Raw genomic sequence first — 18,631 nt, 5'->3', positions numbered from 1 at the left:
CATTAGAACACCGGTGTTCTATGGGAAAAAGGGCTTTTGGGCCCCTCAGGCACCAGGCCCGGGTGCGACAGATACCTCTGCTTTTCCTATAGCTATGCCCTTGCATGCAGATTTTGTTGCAACCCTGACTAGTTTTAATCTTAAAGGGAAAATAAAAAGCCCAAAAAATATAAAGAGATGCTAACTATCACAGCCTCCTCCTTCTACCGGAGTAGACAAGCCTTGTCTGCGTGTCCCAGGCAGCCATCTTGTTTGAGACGCTTTGCTCTGCAGCAGTACCAGGACATAAGAAAACGATCAGAAAATAACCTATTGACTTGTATGGGAGAGTGTTGTGGGCATGCTCTATAACATGTGCCGAGGTCAGGGAGGAGGGAGGAGGAGCTGTCTGCGTCAGTTATTGGCAGTGGTGGATCCTGTGTTATCTTTCTCCAGCTTTATGATAGAAAGTGTTGCCTTTCATTGTAATCCTGCCCCCTGAAAATGAGACGACGGCTGCTCCGGGGAAATCCAAGCCGCCATCTTCCTGAGCCAAAACGCCTGTTAAACAAACTACAATTTGTGGTAGGTCCATTTCTGTCTTTCCTGCTGGGCCCGATATCAGTGGGAACCCTACATTTATCTAACAATCCTCATCTTTAATAAAATATATTCGAATTTCAATAACCCAAAAATTAAAAAATAATAATTTTTATTTTTTTTTAAAACAAAACATGAAAAAAACCCCAAAAGAAACAGAATAAATGATACATTAAGGCGACCAGCTTTAGGGATTTTATTCATCATGATAGCTAAAGAGTCTTTACCAATACAACATTTATCTGATTTGATATTTTCTTTTTTACAGAATACAAATTTGCAGATATTTAATAGTAATTAAAGTGCTTCTTGTCTTCTTATACAACACATCAACATCCCGGCTACTCAATGCCAAGTATACATATATTACAGAGAATATTTGCAACGTCCGACATCTTCTTAGTCCTAAGGGTTAAAAAGGCTCATTCAAAAACATCCCTTCATTCATTAATACTGATGACATTATAAGGGGCTGTTACCTCGTTTATAACATGTTGTCTGTGCAACTTTAATATATTCAATGGCGTAGAAAACCGTTTCATTGCGTCCTTTGTGCTTCATCGTTCTGGTACAAATTTGGTTTCCTATCCACTTTTTGGCACAATCTAACAATCAGGTTAAATTCTCTGTGTTCTCTCCCAATCATTAAAGTGAATGTCCGTCCTAGAACACAATTTAGTTTTTTCAAAAATTTATTTTAAAACCAAATAGGTTAAAAATTCTGCGTTAATTAATTTTTTTACAGTTTACAGCGCTGTTTTTCTGATGCAGAGCTCCAAATCCCCTGTATATCCATAGAATTAAATTATAACATTCTGGCTACCTGTAGCCGCCACTAGAGGGAGCTTACTGCATACTGTTTATACATTGAACTCAATGATAAAACAGTATGGAGTAAACTCCCTCTAGTGGCGGCTGCAGGTAGTTAGAAAGTTATTTTTTTAATCTAGGTCTAAGCAAAGGGGTTTAAAGCTTTGTTTTAAAAAAAAAAAAAAAAATGAAGGTCCAACTGCTTTATAGATACATTAAGAAATTAATCAGCCCAGAATTTTCAACTTAAAGCGGTCATGGTGTCAAAAGGTGGAGATTCACTTTAGGGTTACATATAGTGCCTAGGGGGCTGAAGACTGCGAATTGTCTCACTGCACATGGGTGACCTCCATACATTTACTTATGGACGGTCAACCAAGGTCAAGTACCAAAACTATAAATGTTATTTATGTATTAAAACATTAACAAATTCTCCTGACTGCATAATACAAATGACCTCTTCTATAGGAGCTTTATGTTAAGGGGGTTCTCCGTCAAGTTATTTTGAAATAAATCTGATTTTTTGAAGTAGAAGGACTGACTAATATGAGACAAGCTTTAGTTGTTAGGCAGTGTTTCCTTAGCAACCAGTTTGTCTGACATGACAACGCTATAGTGGCACCGTGCCGACGGCAGAGTCAACTCATGCTTCTCCTTTTCTCAGCTTGCATTATTAATCAGATTTTTTCCTCAAAATAAAATGTTTATATGTAAAGTAATCCCTGTAAAGCCAAATAGGGATCAATACGATCTGGAGTAACTGCACTGCGGCATGTGAGGTCATTATGTGACTGTTTTACATTGGCACTTATACTTTTATGTTATGTTAAAGCCATGTGCGTAACAAAAATGGAGCCGGGCCCCCCTGTCCCCAGATACGACATTTACTCACCGCTCCTCTTCTCTTGTCCGCCGGGGGCCTGCCCCGGATTCGCTCAGGTTACCACAGCGCACATATGGTCCTGACCCCGTACAGTGGCAGGAAGATATATGCAACGTGGCACACGTCCGCATTGTGTTGTGCGTCGCATACAAGGTCCTGACCGGCCCGGCGTCAGGACCATGTATGCGCCGCAACGCACACATTTGCCGAGGCCTGGGCCCAAGTTGCGGTCGCACCACCCGTCGACCGCGATAGTTGCGCCACTGGTTATAGCTGTACAGTACGAATGGCGCATCGCTGCTCACGTATTTTCTTGTCCAGTAGCTGAATAAATTCTGCGACTTTAATGACCGAAAAAATTAACTACTTGTTCTGACCAATGGAGCAAACTTCTGATTGTCTGAGACTCATGACAATTAGACAGAGGGTTAGCAAAAAAAGGGAGCAAATGGAAGAGAGTAACACATGACTGCTGGCTCAGACTACACAGGGTTGGTTGGTTTGATGTATGTAACCACGGAGACACATAGGTCTGCATAGGAGCTGTATACACAAAAAGGAAGGAGATTTTAAATCAAGGCGATTTGTAAAGTTGCTTTATTTTCACTTTACATTTAGGTTTTTAACGTACCTTCTATAGGAATTCATTACTGCTCCTGGGACAGGAAGATCGTGCCATGTATGAATACCTCCTATAGGCAAAGTCTCTGGGATATGTTCACAGGGACCAAATTATTGCTGAAGTTTAAAAAAAAAAACGTTTTAGCCCATGATGCAGTCAAACATTATTAGAGATCCCCTTTAAATAATCTGCTTCCAAAGGCAAATGCTATCAAGGATGAACAGTGATCTGGGCCCACGGGGCAATATCGTTTGTGCCCCTTACCAACCACTATCGCCATCATACACTTTTTCTGCAGGCTTTGTACTTAAACTTTAAGGAGTGTTACCGCTAAGGGGCCATGGGCCCGCTGCCTAGTGGTCAATCTACCCCTGCATGCTATATCTGAATGGGTATGGGAGACAGGACCTAACGGTTTAAAGAGGACATGTCACCTCTCCTGACATGTCTGTTTTAGTAAATACTTGTATTCCCCATGAAATAACATTTCTGGGGCATCTTTTCTATATGTTGTGCCGTTCCTCTGTTATTCCTCCTCCAAATTTATGAAGAAATTGACAACTGGGTGTTACCAGTTGGGGGTGTGTCCCTGCACCATCTGACAATATCCAATCAGCGCTGGCAGAGTGAGACTGTAGGGACACGCCCCTTTGACAAGGGGAATGGTAACGACCAGTTGTCAATTTATTCATACATTTCTAGGAGGAATAACAGAGGAACGGCACAATGTCGAGTTCTAAGATAAGATGCTCCAGAATTGTTATTTCATGAGAAATACAAGTATTTATTCAAATAGACATTTCAGGAGAGGGGACCAAACTCTCTAAGCCATAGACAACGTTCAATTGAATACAATGTGAACACAACCAAACACAGGCAGGTTTTATTGTTGGGTTTTCAGAGATTTACTAAAGTTTTTCCTGCCAAACCACCTTCCCCTGCCCTCATCCAGTAGTATTTTGTGACGTCCTCTCCACGATGACGACAGTGCTAAAGTATACAGGTCAAAGCTTAGCTCCACCTGAGGTCCCATGCTCTAGTCACCTACACTGCTGCGGTCAGGATTCTGCTGCTTTATTACAAGCTATCCTGCTGTATGACTTCATTGCAACCCCTGCTGAATCAGTGCTTCTACAGAGCATGGTCTGCTGTGGTGCATTATGGGAAATGTAGTGTTTACAATGGACTGCGGTGGTAAAAAAAAAAACTTCACAATGTAGCAACCTAAGGATGTCTTCCCCATGACACATTTTCTCCCAAATTAAAAAAGTTGTCAGACACACAGTCACGTGACAACTAAGCTCCACCTAAAGTAGGATAGATTTAGAAACTCAAAGGGGTATTACAAATTTAAAAACTATGTACACCTATGAAATATATATATATATTTTAATTAAAAATGTCAGTGTGTTTGGTGCAACTTTCAAAATACTTTTTATTAAAAACTATTTTCACTTTTTGAGATACAACTGCTTTGTATCCTGCGCTAGGACCTGAATCCGTCAGCGGCACTCATGGGTTCAGTGTCAGCGGGTCAGATCCACCTGTAATCTGGGAAGAAGAAGAGTGTTTGGATCCAGCGCTGGATCCAAACACTCTTCTTCTTCCCTGCTTCAGACCGTGTGCCGACACGAGGATCCGGGCGCTATTTGTGACACAACCCACAGTGTCAGGTGAGCTGGAGGATTCCTCCTCCCTCTTTTCCTATTTTTGCCACCTGTAATCTATCACATCTAAGTTATGAACTTAGATGTGATCGATAGAAGCTCGATCCTGCGTGTCAGAGTTACTGAACCCGTCAGTGCCAGGGACCTGACGGCTTCAGGTTTCAGCGTAAGATACAGCTGCTCTGTATACAGGATACAAAGCAGCTGTATCTCAAAAAGTAAAAATAATAATAAAAAAAAAATTATTTTGAAAGCTGCACCAAACACACTGACATTTTTATTTAAAAAAACAAAAAACAACAAAACAATTTCAAAAGGTGTACATAGTCTTAAAGGCATATGCACTGGATTTACCATTACGCCTCATGCACACGACCCTGTGACGACCCTGTGCGCCGGACGAATCCTGTCAGTGATCCGAGGAAAGATAGAACATGTCTTATCTTTCCTCGGATCGGAGACTCGGATAATTTTTCACGGACCCGATTCACCCGCTAAAGTGAATGGGTCCGTGAAGACTATCGTGTGCCACTCGGATGCCGTCAAAAAAGGCCTGAGTGGCACAACGTGTGCATGAGGCATAAATGTTTGATAGGTGCGGGTGCCAGTTCTAGGACCCATAGCTTTCTCCAGAACGTGGGTCACCGAACCATTTTCCACCCAGTACAGGAGGGTCTGGTGTTTTGTAGCCCTTTTCATGACCCTTGGGCTGTTTCCCTACTTTGTTTGAAAACAATACAGTTCCTCAGGGGCGGAGAGTCCAGCACAGGTTTTTTTCCACCTTGTATCAAAAGGGATGGGACCAACCAGGACCCCCCTTTTTTAAAGGGCCACATGGTCTGCCTCCATGGGATGTACACACTTGTAATAATGTTCCATCGGCCTCTAAATGCTGAAACAATTGCGGTATGGAATAAAGGAGAATGTAATTGGCTAGAAAGTCTCAGGGAAAAAGGGGCCATACTGCTTACGTGAACTCTGGTCTTATTTAGAACCGATGACATCACTGAACCAATTTGGCAGCCCTTTTGAAAACTGAACCAGCACTCGTTAGTAAGCCACCTATTAAAGGTACAATCCGGATAAAACGAATACACCGCGTTATGCATAGTGCAGAAGGGGGCGGAGCATGACACACAGATTCTCTGTTTGGTGTTCTTTGAATCCCTGTGTCATGCTCCGCCCCCTTAGACCATGCACAGTGTATCAATTTTGCCTGGAGTGTTCCTTTAATTGATTAAGAATGGGCAACATTACAATGGGGGATCACCAGATGTTTATCAATCCCTAAGAACCAACAATGTCACTAAGGCACTTCTAAAAACAAAACGTCTGACTTCACGGTGTGGATGTGACAACAAAAATTGGGCAACTGAAAAAACGAAAACATAATGGGGCAGATGTACTAATGCGTTCTAAGATTTAGACAGCGTAAACTTAGACTAGGCAGTCGAAAGATGCGCCCGATTATATGATAAATTTGGCACTTCTTGCTTGACCTATTAGACACTTTTCTCTTCCTAATACCACCTTTGATTTGGCAGAATTTTTTCCTCCAATTTTACCGCACGTCTTACATTTTAAGCCGCAGCCTTTCACGTTAAGCCACATCCCTTTTCAAGGCACTTTTTAAAAGTATTTAGTAAGGTGCAAAGATCTGTTCTTTTTGGCACATTTGCTAAATAAATAGGTCTGAAACTAGATGCGACAAATTTTGGAGAATTTTATGACATATTCTGAGCGCATCCACATTAAGACATCTACCCCACAAATTGAAAAGATAATGTACAGTACATAAAGATAAAGAAAATTAAGGGGAATTTCCCCATAATTCATATGGCGGGGTCTGTGAGCCGGAGATCCCAACTAATTACGCCAAACCACTTCAGTGCTCACGGATCCCCACTAATGTCCGATAGGTGAAATTTCCCTATAAATTAAAATGAATGTCCACCCTTAAACACCATTTTGCTTTTTATAATCTATATAGATTAATGAAGATTTTTTTTTATATTTCTTATAGCATTCGGAGCTCCATTTTTTTGACACAAAGTTCCCAATTCCCTGCGTAGACAAAGAGCTAAATGATAAAATTATTGCTGCCTGCAGCCACCACTAGAGGGAGCTTAGCAGCTTACAGCATACGGTTTATACTTTAAACCCAATAATAAGACAGTATGCAGTAAGCTCCTAAGCTCCCTCTAGTGGTGGCTGCAGACAGACATTCAACGCTGAGTCTGGGACAGCTCCTTCCCCTAATCGGACAGAATTTTGGTGGAAAAAAAGTGGACGTTCACTTGAAGATGACAGATGAATCTTAACACTAGCAGGATGACAGTCGCCATGTTGTATTACAAAGGACAATATTTAATTAATAAATAAAATCTGAGTGCAAATAAAAGTACATAGATCACTTTTTTTTCTAATTTACAGTAATTTTGTGTAGAAATTTCTTAAAGGGTCGGGACCAACTGCAGACCTCACTTCAAGTTTCTCTACTTGTGCTTTCTCTACTGAACCTTTGTGCCTTTTCACGTCTGAGCGCTACGGATAAATCTGTAGAATAATATTCCGATTTCATTTTAATAGCCGATTGTGCAATTATTAATAAAATAACGGAGTTCCTATAATGTTATATGGAATCTTAAATCAAAGCCATCGGGTGTCTTTGTCTTCTATAACGATTGTAGGGTTCCCTTCATTCTTGTATTGAGCGTAGACCTCCTCAACTCCAAAGATGTTCTCGAAGGGACTTCTTCCAGAAGGTCCATAAAATGTCACCATGTAGTGATACCTCCTTTTGGTGAACACTTGACTCCAGACTACAGTATATAACCACCAAGTGTTCTTCTCACCTCCCAAATTTCCATACCCCCACGTTTCACATCTATGGATTCTCTAGATTCTCATGGTTGGCGCTGAACGAAAGATATGACCTGGATGCGAAGTCAGATTTCATCCCAAGTCAGTAGTCAGATTTGAAACCCAAGTTTGGTTCATCAAAAATATTTTCCATGACTTTTGTCTTAGTCTTGTGTTCATATTTCATTGGGGATTGTGAGAAGAACTTTCCTCACTACAGAGAAGGTTCCAAGTGTCCATCTACAGCACCGTTTGCCTCTTGATCACTTGGGTTCTCCCCCTTTACCGCCAAGTTGATAACTTTAAGCCACCTCTGCTTGAGCTCTTCACTGTCAGCCGAGAAGCTGTGCATGAATTTAGACTGAGATAGTCTGAAGCTATAGGGCAGGTCTACTCCACGAGATTCGTCAACAAGGTAACCCAGAAGAGGAATTGTGGCTTGAGCTTTGACGTCCTGAAAACAAAATCAAGAAAGACGTTGGACTATTTCTCCTACATTTGTGTTTTAAAGAGGATGTTCAGTGGTATAGTATTCGCAAGGTGAACCAGTTTTATTAAAACACAACTCCGTTACAGTAACTGCACATAGGGGGGCAGTCGATTGGGGACTCCATCAATAAGTTGGTACAGAGAGCAGAAACAAAGAGCATCTCTCTGGAGGACCCAGCACATCAGTGCATTACACAAAAAGTGCATTGATTTCAATGAGCACCAAACAATACTTAATTTCACCTACAGGTGGTGCTGCAGGGAAATTGAGAACTTACTGCCGTCTGCTTCGGCAGATTGCAACTGATCACTGGGAGTCCCACCTGTGAGCAGTGTGTTTTCAGGGGAACCCATTTAACAAAAGGGGTTGTAAAAAGTGAACAGCCCCTTTAATACTCTATGGTTCTGTAGGATCTGTGTGTACTGCTCTTCTCCCAGCTCTCTCAATTAAGCTGTTTTAGTACAGGCTGTCCAGCACCCATTAGTTTTCCTTTATGGATCACCACCATTCAAATAGTTATAGCTATATGTACAGAAATCCTCACAGGAAATTATATCTGCAATACAATAGACTGCCTCTTCTCGCTGCACAGGCTTGTTTTAGGTCACTTCCAATTAGGCACCAAGAAGCATGTGAAGACTGCAGAAGAAATCATGCAGCTTCAGGATAAGAAACAAGATAGACAAGGACATGTGCAGGAAGTTATATTCTATCTGTGGGCTGAGAGGGATGCTTGGGGGGGGGATTAGAGGCGTAACGTGAGGCTCCTGGGCCCCAATGCAAAATCTATAACCGGCCCACCACCTACCATATATCATTTAGAATACTGGTGTCGTCTTATGCGGCTAAGGGTATTTCGGGCCCACTCAGGCTCCTGGTGCGACTGCTACCTCTGCACCCCCTATACTTACACCCCTGGGGGGAGATGTGCTGTAATATACACCAATGTAGGACCATTGACCTTTGTATGGTCCTGCATAGAAGCGGAAAGTGCCTTGCATTGGTCTTACCTGCGGTGCCCCATACATGTATAACACAAGAGACTCGTGTTTCGGTATCACACACCAGAGCTTCTGCCAAGGCTTTGACTTTTCATTATACTGGAGGAAACCGCAGATCACGCTGTTTCCTGAGACTTCTCCAGACTCAATCTGACCATAGCAAGAAACAAACGAAGATAGAAAAGTCAATAATTACATCGATGGTCGTGGAGGCCTGCAATACCCAGGGTCCTGAAAGTTACATCATTCAGGACCCTCCTCCATAAGCCAGGGGGAGCGCCGCTAACAATAAGCCACGTGTAATTGCCGGCTTCAATCTGAAATCTCTTCGAGACAAACCCTTCAAAAATGTGACTTTAGGGAATATAGTGGATTTGCACGGCCTCACCTCCAGTATGCCTTTTTTCTTCTCTTTTTCCTCACTGTCGTTACAACCTCGTAATATATGGTAGCAATCTTTACACACTTTATTCATTTTATTACCGTCGTATTGAAGAGGAGCTTTGTAGTCAGAACATTTCCAACAAACCACCTGTAAGAAACAAGGTAAATCTATGTCAGATCTTGGGGCCCTTATAGATATTGCTACCAACGCTGCTCTTTTAAGTACATTGTTTGGATCAGTATTATATATTATACTCTTGGAGCCTCACTTCGTATATTCGGCAGGCATTGGTACCGCTTCTTTTCTTGGCCACCACTTGAGTATATGTGGCTGCATGTACTGAAGCGGTCATAGAAAGTCATCTGCTATACAATTGACTGCTTCTCCATGCGACACAGACTTGTTTTAGGCCCCTCCTACTTATGCTATCTGAGAAATGATAGGCTTGGGGGAGATCATAGAAAGGACTGTAAAATCTCAGCAGCACAAATCTCTCCTGAACGTTACTGATCTCGATGATGAGGATGAAGTGGCTGAAGGACAGCCTGGAGAGGCGCGTGAACCACTGGACACCGAGAATTTTACCCCAGACACCAGGGAAATCAATCTCTTCACCATCCTCGGCCACCTTGTCAACAGAACGTATCACACCATACTCAACCTAAGGCCAGACCTGATAAAATGTATCCTTTTTATGATACCAATGTGGACCGGAAAATGTACTTACATATCCACATGCCCGGCAATGATGCCTCCTCCTGGTCAGCGCGTTGAATTGCTCTTTGCATTTCATGCACATGGTCACCTCATTGTCTCGGATCCATCTTGGGGCCCGAAGTCCCAGTTCAGCACTCTGAAATAGAGACAGAATAAAAACCTTAAGATACGCTATATGTTTATAAAGAAAGTCTCACTTTACACAACGCTGTTGACCGTTTTTAATGACAACCTGCAGAATTATGAATGCAGCTCTGGAGTATAATACAGGCTATAACTTCGTTTCAGTGCAGGGTAAGTAATACAATGTATTTACAGATTATGTTTTTTCAAATAAATTGCAACACTGATTGAAGGAGAGTTGTCAACGGACGCCACCCGCATGTTCTTTTCAACGTTCAGCACCCCCCAAACTCCAGCTATTACTGTCCAGCTCAGTTGGATGTCTGAACAGGGTGGCATGAGATGGCAGAAGTAGCTGGAACGGTACGGTGTACAGTGGATACCAGAGCTTTCACTGTCCACTTGTTTAACTCTTTGCAGTTATGTATTTGCCCCTTTCCCATGTCACAAGCTGCCGCCGTGTGTCGGCCATTCAGAGCCATGGCATCACCATGACGATAGGATGCCACGGTTCTCCTCTGCTTGTGCTGTGGCTCCAGCTGCAGTTACAGGATCCTGGGCGGCGCATGACGACACTTGTGCTAGAGCTTTAAAGTGGAACTGCTTCTGGCGAGTACTCCTCCCTTGGTCATCAGCCCCGGCGGCGAGTTTCCTGGCATTTGTTACGGTTGTTCCCGGTGATTTTCCAGGGTTTGACCCTGCTTTCGTCTTAACTCCGCTTGATCTGACTTATCCGTGTACTGACCATGCCTCCCGATTCGGATTACAAGACCTGGTGTTGCCCACCTGTTACCGACCCGGATCTGTTTGACCATGAAACGGTTCACACCCGTCATCTGCATCCTGACCGCCTATTGTGGACTAACCTGGGGCCCACAACTTAAGAATTTTAACAGCAAAGTCCATACCTCTTTTGCGGAGGTTAAGGGTGAAGGAAGGGGGATTCCGCACCCCAGGTTAGCCTGCAACAACTCCATAACAGTCCCAGTCAGTCATTTTTGCTGCCGGTTGCCAAACTACTCCTACACTCTTCTGATCGCTTCACCGTCCTGTTATACTGTGCTACTCGGCTTCAGCGCCTTTGAGATGTCATCCAAGTTCTGACTGCGCTAGCCATGGACCGACATTCTAGCTCTCGGGTGTATAGTCTAATACGGAGCATTACACATGCACTTCAAAGAGCAATTCCTGCCGGATAAGATCCTACACATTCCCCTCCAAAAGATTCAGTATTCTAGTAGTTACTGCTGGGAGAGAAGAGTAGACGTCTTTATCTTTGTTGTGAGATCAGCAGTTGAGGAGCTCAGAAACATGACAACCAGTTTTCTCAGCCAAGAAACGTGCTCAGAGCAGTTGTCACTTCCCTTCCCCCACTCCTCTTGGCAACTTATACCAAGTGCATTGCTCAGCAGGGGGCGACAATGAGCTCAGCTCCTCCATGGGTGACGAGAATATGAAATTTGTGCCACATCCTGAAGTCATGATGGGAGGGACATCCAGAAATTAAATAAAAAAAACACAATAATAATAAGAATTATTATTATTAATAATAAAATATATATTTTTATATTTCTTGAATAATTGTATCATTGATGAAAATTTCATTTTGACTGGAAATGACCTTTAATACAAGCTGGGAAAAAAGAAGAACTGTCAGAAAACAAAGTTACTCCATGTGATATGACAACATGAATATGAGAATATTGCAGAATATTTCTCTCCTGTCAAGTAAATTAGTCAAAACTTACAGAAACTTCCTGCGGAGCCTCCTCCATTTTTTTTGCATTCGCAATTATAAAAGTTTCATTCCGCTGTTGAAATTCTGCAATCGCCGTATTCAAAGCCTGAAATTAAGTAATGAATTAGATTTGTAAATATACACATTAAATCCACCGTTTAACCCCTTAAAACCGCAGCTATGTTAATGACGCAGCTTTTTTTTTAATATAATGGACCCAAAAAGTTGTATGAATTTTTATTTTTGGGGAGAGGTAGAAAAAAAATGGCATTTCAGACATTTTTTTCTTATTTGCTTTGTGTGTTGTTACAAATAGCAAAAAGAGCAAATTTATTTAGTTTTAAGTTTTACTTTTTTTCACAATAAAAAAACTTTTTTTTTTGTAAATTATTTGTTTTTGTGTAGCCTCATGCGGAGAGCCATAACTTTTTTTTTTCTTACCATTGAGTTGTAGTTTTCATTGGTACCATTGTGGGGTAAATTGTTTTGGGAGGAGAATGAACACAACACTTAAACTCCGTTATTCGTTTTTTTCTTCGACGTTTACCGTGCAGGATAAAGAACGCATTAATATGTATATCTACACAGTCTGATACTGCTAGCACTCATTAAACCGTGTCAAACTGGCGTAGGGACACAACACATTGGCAAGGGGAATAGTAACATCCTGTTCTTAACTTATTCATACAATTCCAGGAGGAACAAGAGAGGAACATCAGAATACAAAGTTCTAAGACGAGATGCTCCAGAATTGTTATTTCATGGGGAATACAAATATTTACTAAAACAGACGTGTCAGGAGAGGTGACAGGTCCACTTTAAAGAGAATTTCCAAAAGTGACGACCACTAATGGCAGCCATCATAGCTCCTTTAAAGGTTGTCATCTAGGTTTTCTCAAACTCTTGATTGGCAAATCTACTAATATTTTGCAGTAATATAGGACCATGGGATTCACCTCTTCATCTTCACCTGATTTTCCATTCAGACGTCTGAGAAAGCTGGGTGTGTAAAGCTGTATAATCTGGACTTCTACTTATGCAAATATAGCCACCACAACTTAATTACCAGTTATAATGTGGTGGTCTCAACAAGACAACCCCTTTCCATATGCTGTTTTAGGGCATATGGACGTCCTAGAGGGGGAATTCCCTGCTTCGGACTCCCCTCTATTAGCCAGAGCGGGGAGCCGGTAAAAACGCGAACATTTTGCTCTGATGGACGCAACATGTCCATGTATTATATGGTTGGATAATCATATGGAAATGTATCGCTGGTCCCAGCTTTCCTTGGTGATCACAGGTGATCGCTGGGTATTTTGAAGCCAAAACCACGTCGATCAGCTGATCGCAGGGCCGGCTCAATCTAAAAAAAGGGGTTGTCTTGATGAGAAAACTCCTTTAAAAACTGAAAAATTATTCTGTTCAATCATTGGCACATACCTTGATCCATTCTACTTTGATTTGTTCAGAGCTGAAAAAAATAAACATTTCGTATAAATAAACGGGAGAATGAAGACCCCCCAACTGCAACGCATCAAAGACCTCCACAGAGGACACGTTACCTGGCCTGCAACTCCAGTGTTCGCTCTTTACCGGAAATCTGGAAGGTGTGCGGATAGTCCTCATTCTGCGTCTCAACCACTTTCATACCATCCAGTCCTATCTTTGTACGCAGAGAGTACTTTGCCCCCACCAGACTGAACTTGGGCACACAGTACAGTAACATGTTGTTGAACTTAAAGAAAAAAGGTCGAAACACTGGTCATAACGGTAAATCTTAAGAGATGTTCTAAATACTTATACATTAAAAAAGGCCTATATTGAGGAACATTGCTGAAATACTCAGTGCTGCTATGACTCTAGCCTAGCATGAGAGGTTCAGATTCATCTATTTGCCCAGTATCATAAATATGTTCTGCAGAAATATGCTCAGAGCAGTTGTCGCATCTCTTCTTTCTACTTCACAGCTCTTACTAAACAGGTGGCGACAAAGAGCACAAGAGTAAGCTCCTCCCACTGTGAAAAGAATATGAGATCTGTGCTTCATCCCGAGGCATGATGGGAGCAACATTCACATTTTTTATTATCCTTTAACTTAGGGATGTTTTATGCGCCATGATTGGTTATATCAATTGTGAATGGAATTTTTCTTTAAATACGAATACGTACCAGGAAAAGATGCCGCTCTTGGGCCGATGTGTTACGAGCGGCCAGTTTAAGAATCTGCCCTTCTTTTATAAACTCATTGGAGGGGTGGACAATGTCTTCTTCTTCTCCCAGCATTTCATACACCATCAGTAACTTCTTCAGACTCTCCTGCAGATCACCAGAAATCAACAGCAAGTTATTAGAAGAGATACCAGTGACGGCCGTAAGGAAAAATATTAGTACATTTTCCAAGATAGAGGGTCGAATAAATATTTGCAAAGACTTTAGGTTCCTATACACAATGTGGAAAAAAAAAAAAGTGAAAATAGTAGTCCCCCCTATCACCAATCTGCAGATAGATTGTAATGTACGGAGAGGGAGCAATCGGGCACATGAGTCTGACCCGATGTGCCCATTATTCCCAGCAAGATCGGACTATGATGTTGTAGTTTGTGTGCCCAGGTTGCCAGGTGGGTGGGTTTCAGACTAAAGCTTCTACCAATAGGAGGAAGTGGCAGTCTAAAATCTCAGCGTCAATCTGCTGTCGTGTCAGCCTATGTAAAAAAATGCAGAACATATTTTAAAATAGAAATCAGCTTTGAAGAAGATGTAAAATGTGAGGAAACCATCAGGTGGCAGTGTTATGTGGGTACTGTATGGCACTTATTTGGACACCGTTGGAAGTATTTTGGTGCCAGTGTTATGTGGGTACTGTATGGTGATATTTTATGGGCACTATATGGAAAGAAGAATGGCAACTCCCACATCAAATTTTGCTCAAGGAAGCTGTATAAATCCATATGCCTTTAGCTCCCCCTAGTGACAGCTCCAGGGAGCCAGTATTTTAGCATTTAACTCTATGACTGTGTGAGAGGAAGAAGGGGATTTGGAGCAGTGTAATAAAAAAATGGAGCTCTGACCCCTATAAAAACATTATCAAATGAATCAGAAAAATTAAATAGTGTTCAAAGGTGGACATTCATTGTCCCTTTAAATATTCCAGCACCAGAACGTCAGCATCACCTAGATCTGTATGATAAATCGCTTACCATTTTCCGTATTGCTGAATTTGAATGGCTCGCTGCTGTTGAGATAATTTCAAGTGACTCTGGGAGAGAGAATTACAGTTATCAATAATTATAATAGGAACGTAAAGTTTAGAGGACTTGTAAAACATATATACTGTACTTATAAAAAGAAAGCCACACAGAGATTATTGCAGGAACTTGACAATGGAACAGCTGTCATCTGAGGAAGGCTCCTTTCCATGTTACCAGAAGGAAAGTTTGTCAGTCATCTGACTGTTAGTTACTTCTGGTACTTTATGAGCATCCAGACCATTAAAGTGATGTGGGGGGTAATTACTATTTATCTACCTAGATAGAGGCGATAACTGCAACCATGGGGGTCGCTCATGCCCCATTCCAGCCCTGATCATAACTACAGGTGCAATCAAGATAACAGCTTTAGGGTCGGTTCACACATTGCGTAAATATTGCTGATTTTCCGCAACAGATTTTGTTGCAAAAAATCCGCAGCATAATACAGTAGCAGCAAAGTGGATGCGATAGAACAAATCCCATCCACACGCTGCGTAAATTGTAAGCGGAAACAACGCTCAGAAATTGACTTGCGGTGCGGTTTTTTAATCCGCAGCATGTCAATTGTATTTGCGTAAACGCTGCTTATTCGTCGCAGGTTTCCCCATTGAATTCCCGCAACAAATAACAGATGTTGTGTTCTGCCGCAAAAAAACAAAACTCGGAAAGAAAAAAAATAAATCTTATACTTACCCAAAATTCTGTTTTTCCTACTCGAGGCCAGCCTCCTGGGATGACCTTTCATCAGATGTGACCACTGCAGCCAATCACAGGCTGCAGCGGTCACATTGGATGAAACGTCTTCCCAGGAGGCCGGGCTGCAGGACGGTAGACGGACGCGTCGCCATGGATATGTAAGTATGAAGGTTTTTTTTTTCTGGTGCAGTTTTCTGCAGCGGACATTCCGGTCAAAAACTGCACTACAATTTGGTGTGGTTTTTCGGCCCGGAATTCCTCGTGGCGCACAGGGCGGATATGCTACGTGCGTTTATGCAGCATATCCGCCCTGTGTGACCTTATCCTTAGATGTTCACAGGTATGACTGACGTCGTCACCCAACCCATGGGAGAAGATTAAAGTTTTAGAAGGGTGAATGAGATTTTAAACAAAAATAGAAGTAATGCTGAAGGTTTTACTTAAAGGGATTTTCTGGTTTAGAGAACCCATTCTTAAATATCCTATTAGGAGATTCTGAGTTAATAGACGGTGGTCCTCCATTCTGGACACTCATCTACTACATAGAGCGGCTGAAAATAGGGTTTCTCCCTCTGGAGGACCCCGACACATCCATGCATTACAGGGACAGCCTATTGACTTCAATGAGAACTGTGTAATACATCATTTCTCCTGTGGTGGTGCTGTAGGAGAAATGAACACTTGCTGTCGGGTTCCATCACAGATTACCGCTGATCACTAGGGTTGGTAAATCACATACTACACCAGATCTATCTAGGTAATGATGCTACACAACAAATGCCATCTTACTTTCGGCGTCCTTTCGATCTAGCGAGTCCTCGGGCAGTTTGCGGAGATAGTCCTTTAAGAGCATCTCGTATCGGGGTATCCGCTGTACTGGTCCCAACATATGATGCTGCAGTGTCAGGCTGCCGCACTTTCCTTCCCTCTGCAGCAAGAAAGTACATATAAGATTTGTTTTTTTTTCGACATGCAATTTGCGGTGAAATTGTGGCATTACTTACTCTCAATATTTCCCAGTGGTGAAAAAAAGTTGCAACCAATCTGACCTAATGTTGGACTTCTTGTGATTTTGATAAAGTTATTTGTAACTTTGAAGTAGCATATGAATGTCATAGAAAAGTTCCCCTCTTTCTTTTATATTTTCCTGTTCATTCCTCATTATTTTCAAGATCTCTGGTTGCAGTCAGTGAATGGAAACTTTCTCATTTAAATCTCAAAACTTGTACAGACCTGATATTTCTCAGCTGATCGTAGACTGCAAAATGCTCCAAATACGTCAGCAGAAAAGAAAACAATATCGTCCTAGCTATTCAGCACACAGAGGACTGTCTAGACTGGCTACAATTGTAACAAACTCTCATCTGTGATAAGTATTCGGTCTATACAGTATTTCAGTCCCTGGTTGTTCATTCACTGACAGCAAGCAGAGATCATGAAAATGACAAGGAATTCAAACACAAATGGGGCGGATTTACTTAGACATTTCATACGCCAGTCTTCGTCTGATGCCCGCTGGAGTAAGATGCCACGTATTTATTAAGAGGCGCGAGTTTCTTAATAAATTTGTTGCATCTTCTGCTGTCCGTGCGCCGGAAAGCGAAATCTACGCCAGCTTCTGGCGTAAATTATAGTAATCTTGTCGGGCGCGAACGCCGCTGCATTCAAAATCCTCACTGGAATTGTGGGGTTGGGACCCCCGTTCTAGTGATCAGTGGAGGTCCGAGTGGTAATGAATGTTCTTAGTAGATCAAAGCCCTTTAAGTACCGTTCACGTTTTTAAAAGTGGCGGGTACGGCATAAAACTGCAAAAAGGTCACAAAATATTGCGCCATTCAAAAAAAATCCCCCAAATATCATTATACAAGGATTAAACTTTATTTACATAACACTAGAAATCCCCTTTACGTATACATGACCGCTGCAATTTTCAACTTCACCACTAGAGGTCACTATATGCGCATTGCATCCATGCAGCTTAGTAGCATACAACTATATGGTATTATTATATTAGTCTGGAGGCCTCACCTGGATTTCGCCAACAACGTGTTTAAATTGCGCGGACCGGTCCATCCATGTTTTCACCGTTTCCATAGCGTTATCAAAATTTTTGACATATTCCGCATACATCTTTAAGAATGGCGCCAACTTTTGTAAAATATCTCCAATTCTGGGGCTGACGGACCTATCAAGTAACACAAATTGCAAGGTAAATGACATTTACTATATTTTCGGTAACGCTCCAGACCCCTCCGCTAAATCAGTCTCGACATTTGCTGCTAAAAACTAAAACTGACATTTTTTTGGTCACCAGAAACGCAAGAAAATAAGCAGCAATAGGGCAAAATGGGCTCCGTCCACTAAAGAAAAGTTCTTAAAAAGTTCTACTCAGCTTTTTCTAGGTATATCTGCTTCTGGAAAAGCCGGGTTACAACCATTATGGCTTATATTACATCTACCGGAGAGGTTTTCACCCCGCTTTCCTTGAGGCCTAAACAGTAAATCTTCAGTAATGCCAAACTTGCCTGCTCTTTCGGGGGAGATCTCCTGAACAGAGCAGGTAAGTCTTCTGCAAAGGATCTGGATAGTCACCACTAGGGGGAGCATGCTGCATTTTTATTTATATTACGCCCAGTGACTTCAACAGAGCTGTATAAAATACGTATGCAGTGAGCTCCCCCTTGTGGTGGCTATATGCAGCCACAACTTTATCAATTCATTCTACCACTGTGTGACTCTTTACGAGGGGCACTATGTGGCCACTGTGTATATTCTGCCACTGTTTATGAGGGGCACGATGATGCCACTCT

At 42.0% G+C, this 18,631-nt stretch overlaps 1 protein-coding gene across 2 annotated transcripts in view; it reads right to left on the bottom strand.

The window, feature by feature from the left end:
- Positions 1–6,907: 6,907 nt before the first annotated feature.
- Positions 6,908–18,631, bottom strand: part of FGD4 (FYVE, RhoGEF and PH domain containing 4) — a 100,736-nt gene continuing 89,012 nt past the window's right edge. For both annotated transcript variants that reach the window (XM_075855926.1, XM_075855927.1), the window contains exons 7-17: positions 17,850–18,006; positions 16,611–16,749; positions 15,075–15,133; positions 14,047–14,193; positions 13,440–13,612; positions 13,318–13,348; positions 11,888–11,983; positions 10,027–10,152; positions 9,303–9,446; positions 8,924–9,064; positions 6,908–7,877 (exon numbers count right to left, since the gene is read on the bottom strand). In XM_075855926.1, coding sequence (XP_075712041.1) covers positions 7,638–7,877; positions 8,924–9,064; positions 9,303–9,446; positions 10,027–10,152; positions 11,888–11,983; positions 13,318–13,348; positions 13,440–13,612; positions 14,047–14,193; positions 15,075–15,133; positions 16,611–16,749; positions 17,850–18,006 — 1,453 coding nt within the window. In that variant the 3' untranslated portion in view covers positions 6,908–7,637. The remainder of the gene's footprint in view (positions 7,878–8,923; positions 9,065–9,302; positions 9,447–10,026; positions 10,153–11,887; positions 11,984–13,317; positions 13,349–13,439; positions 13,613–14,046; positions 14,194–15,074; positions 15,134–16,610; positions 16,750–17,849; positions 18,007–18,631) is intronic.

This window comes from Rhinoderma darwinii, chromosome 3, assembly GCF_050947455.1.
Source record: "Rhinoderma darwinii isolate aRhiDar2 chromosome 3, aRhiDar2.hap1, whole genome shotgun sequence".
Taxonomy (NCBI): Eukaryota; Metazoa; Chordata; class Amphibia; order Anura; family Rhinodermatidae; genus Rhinoderma; species Rhinoderma darwinii.
This window is presented reverse-complemented; position numbering and strand designations above follow the sequence as displayed.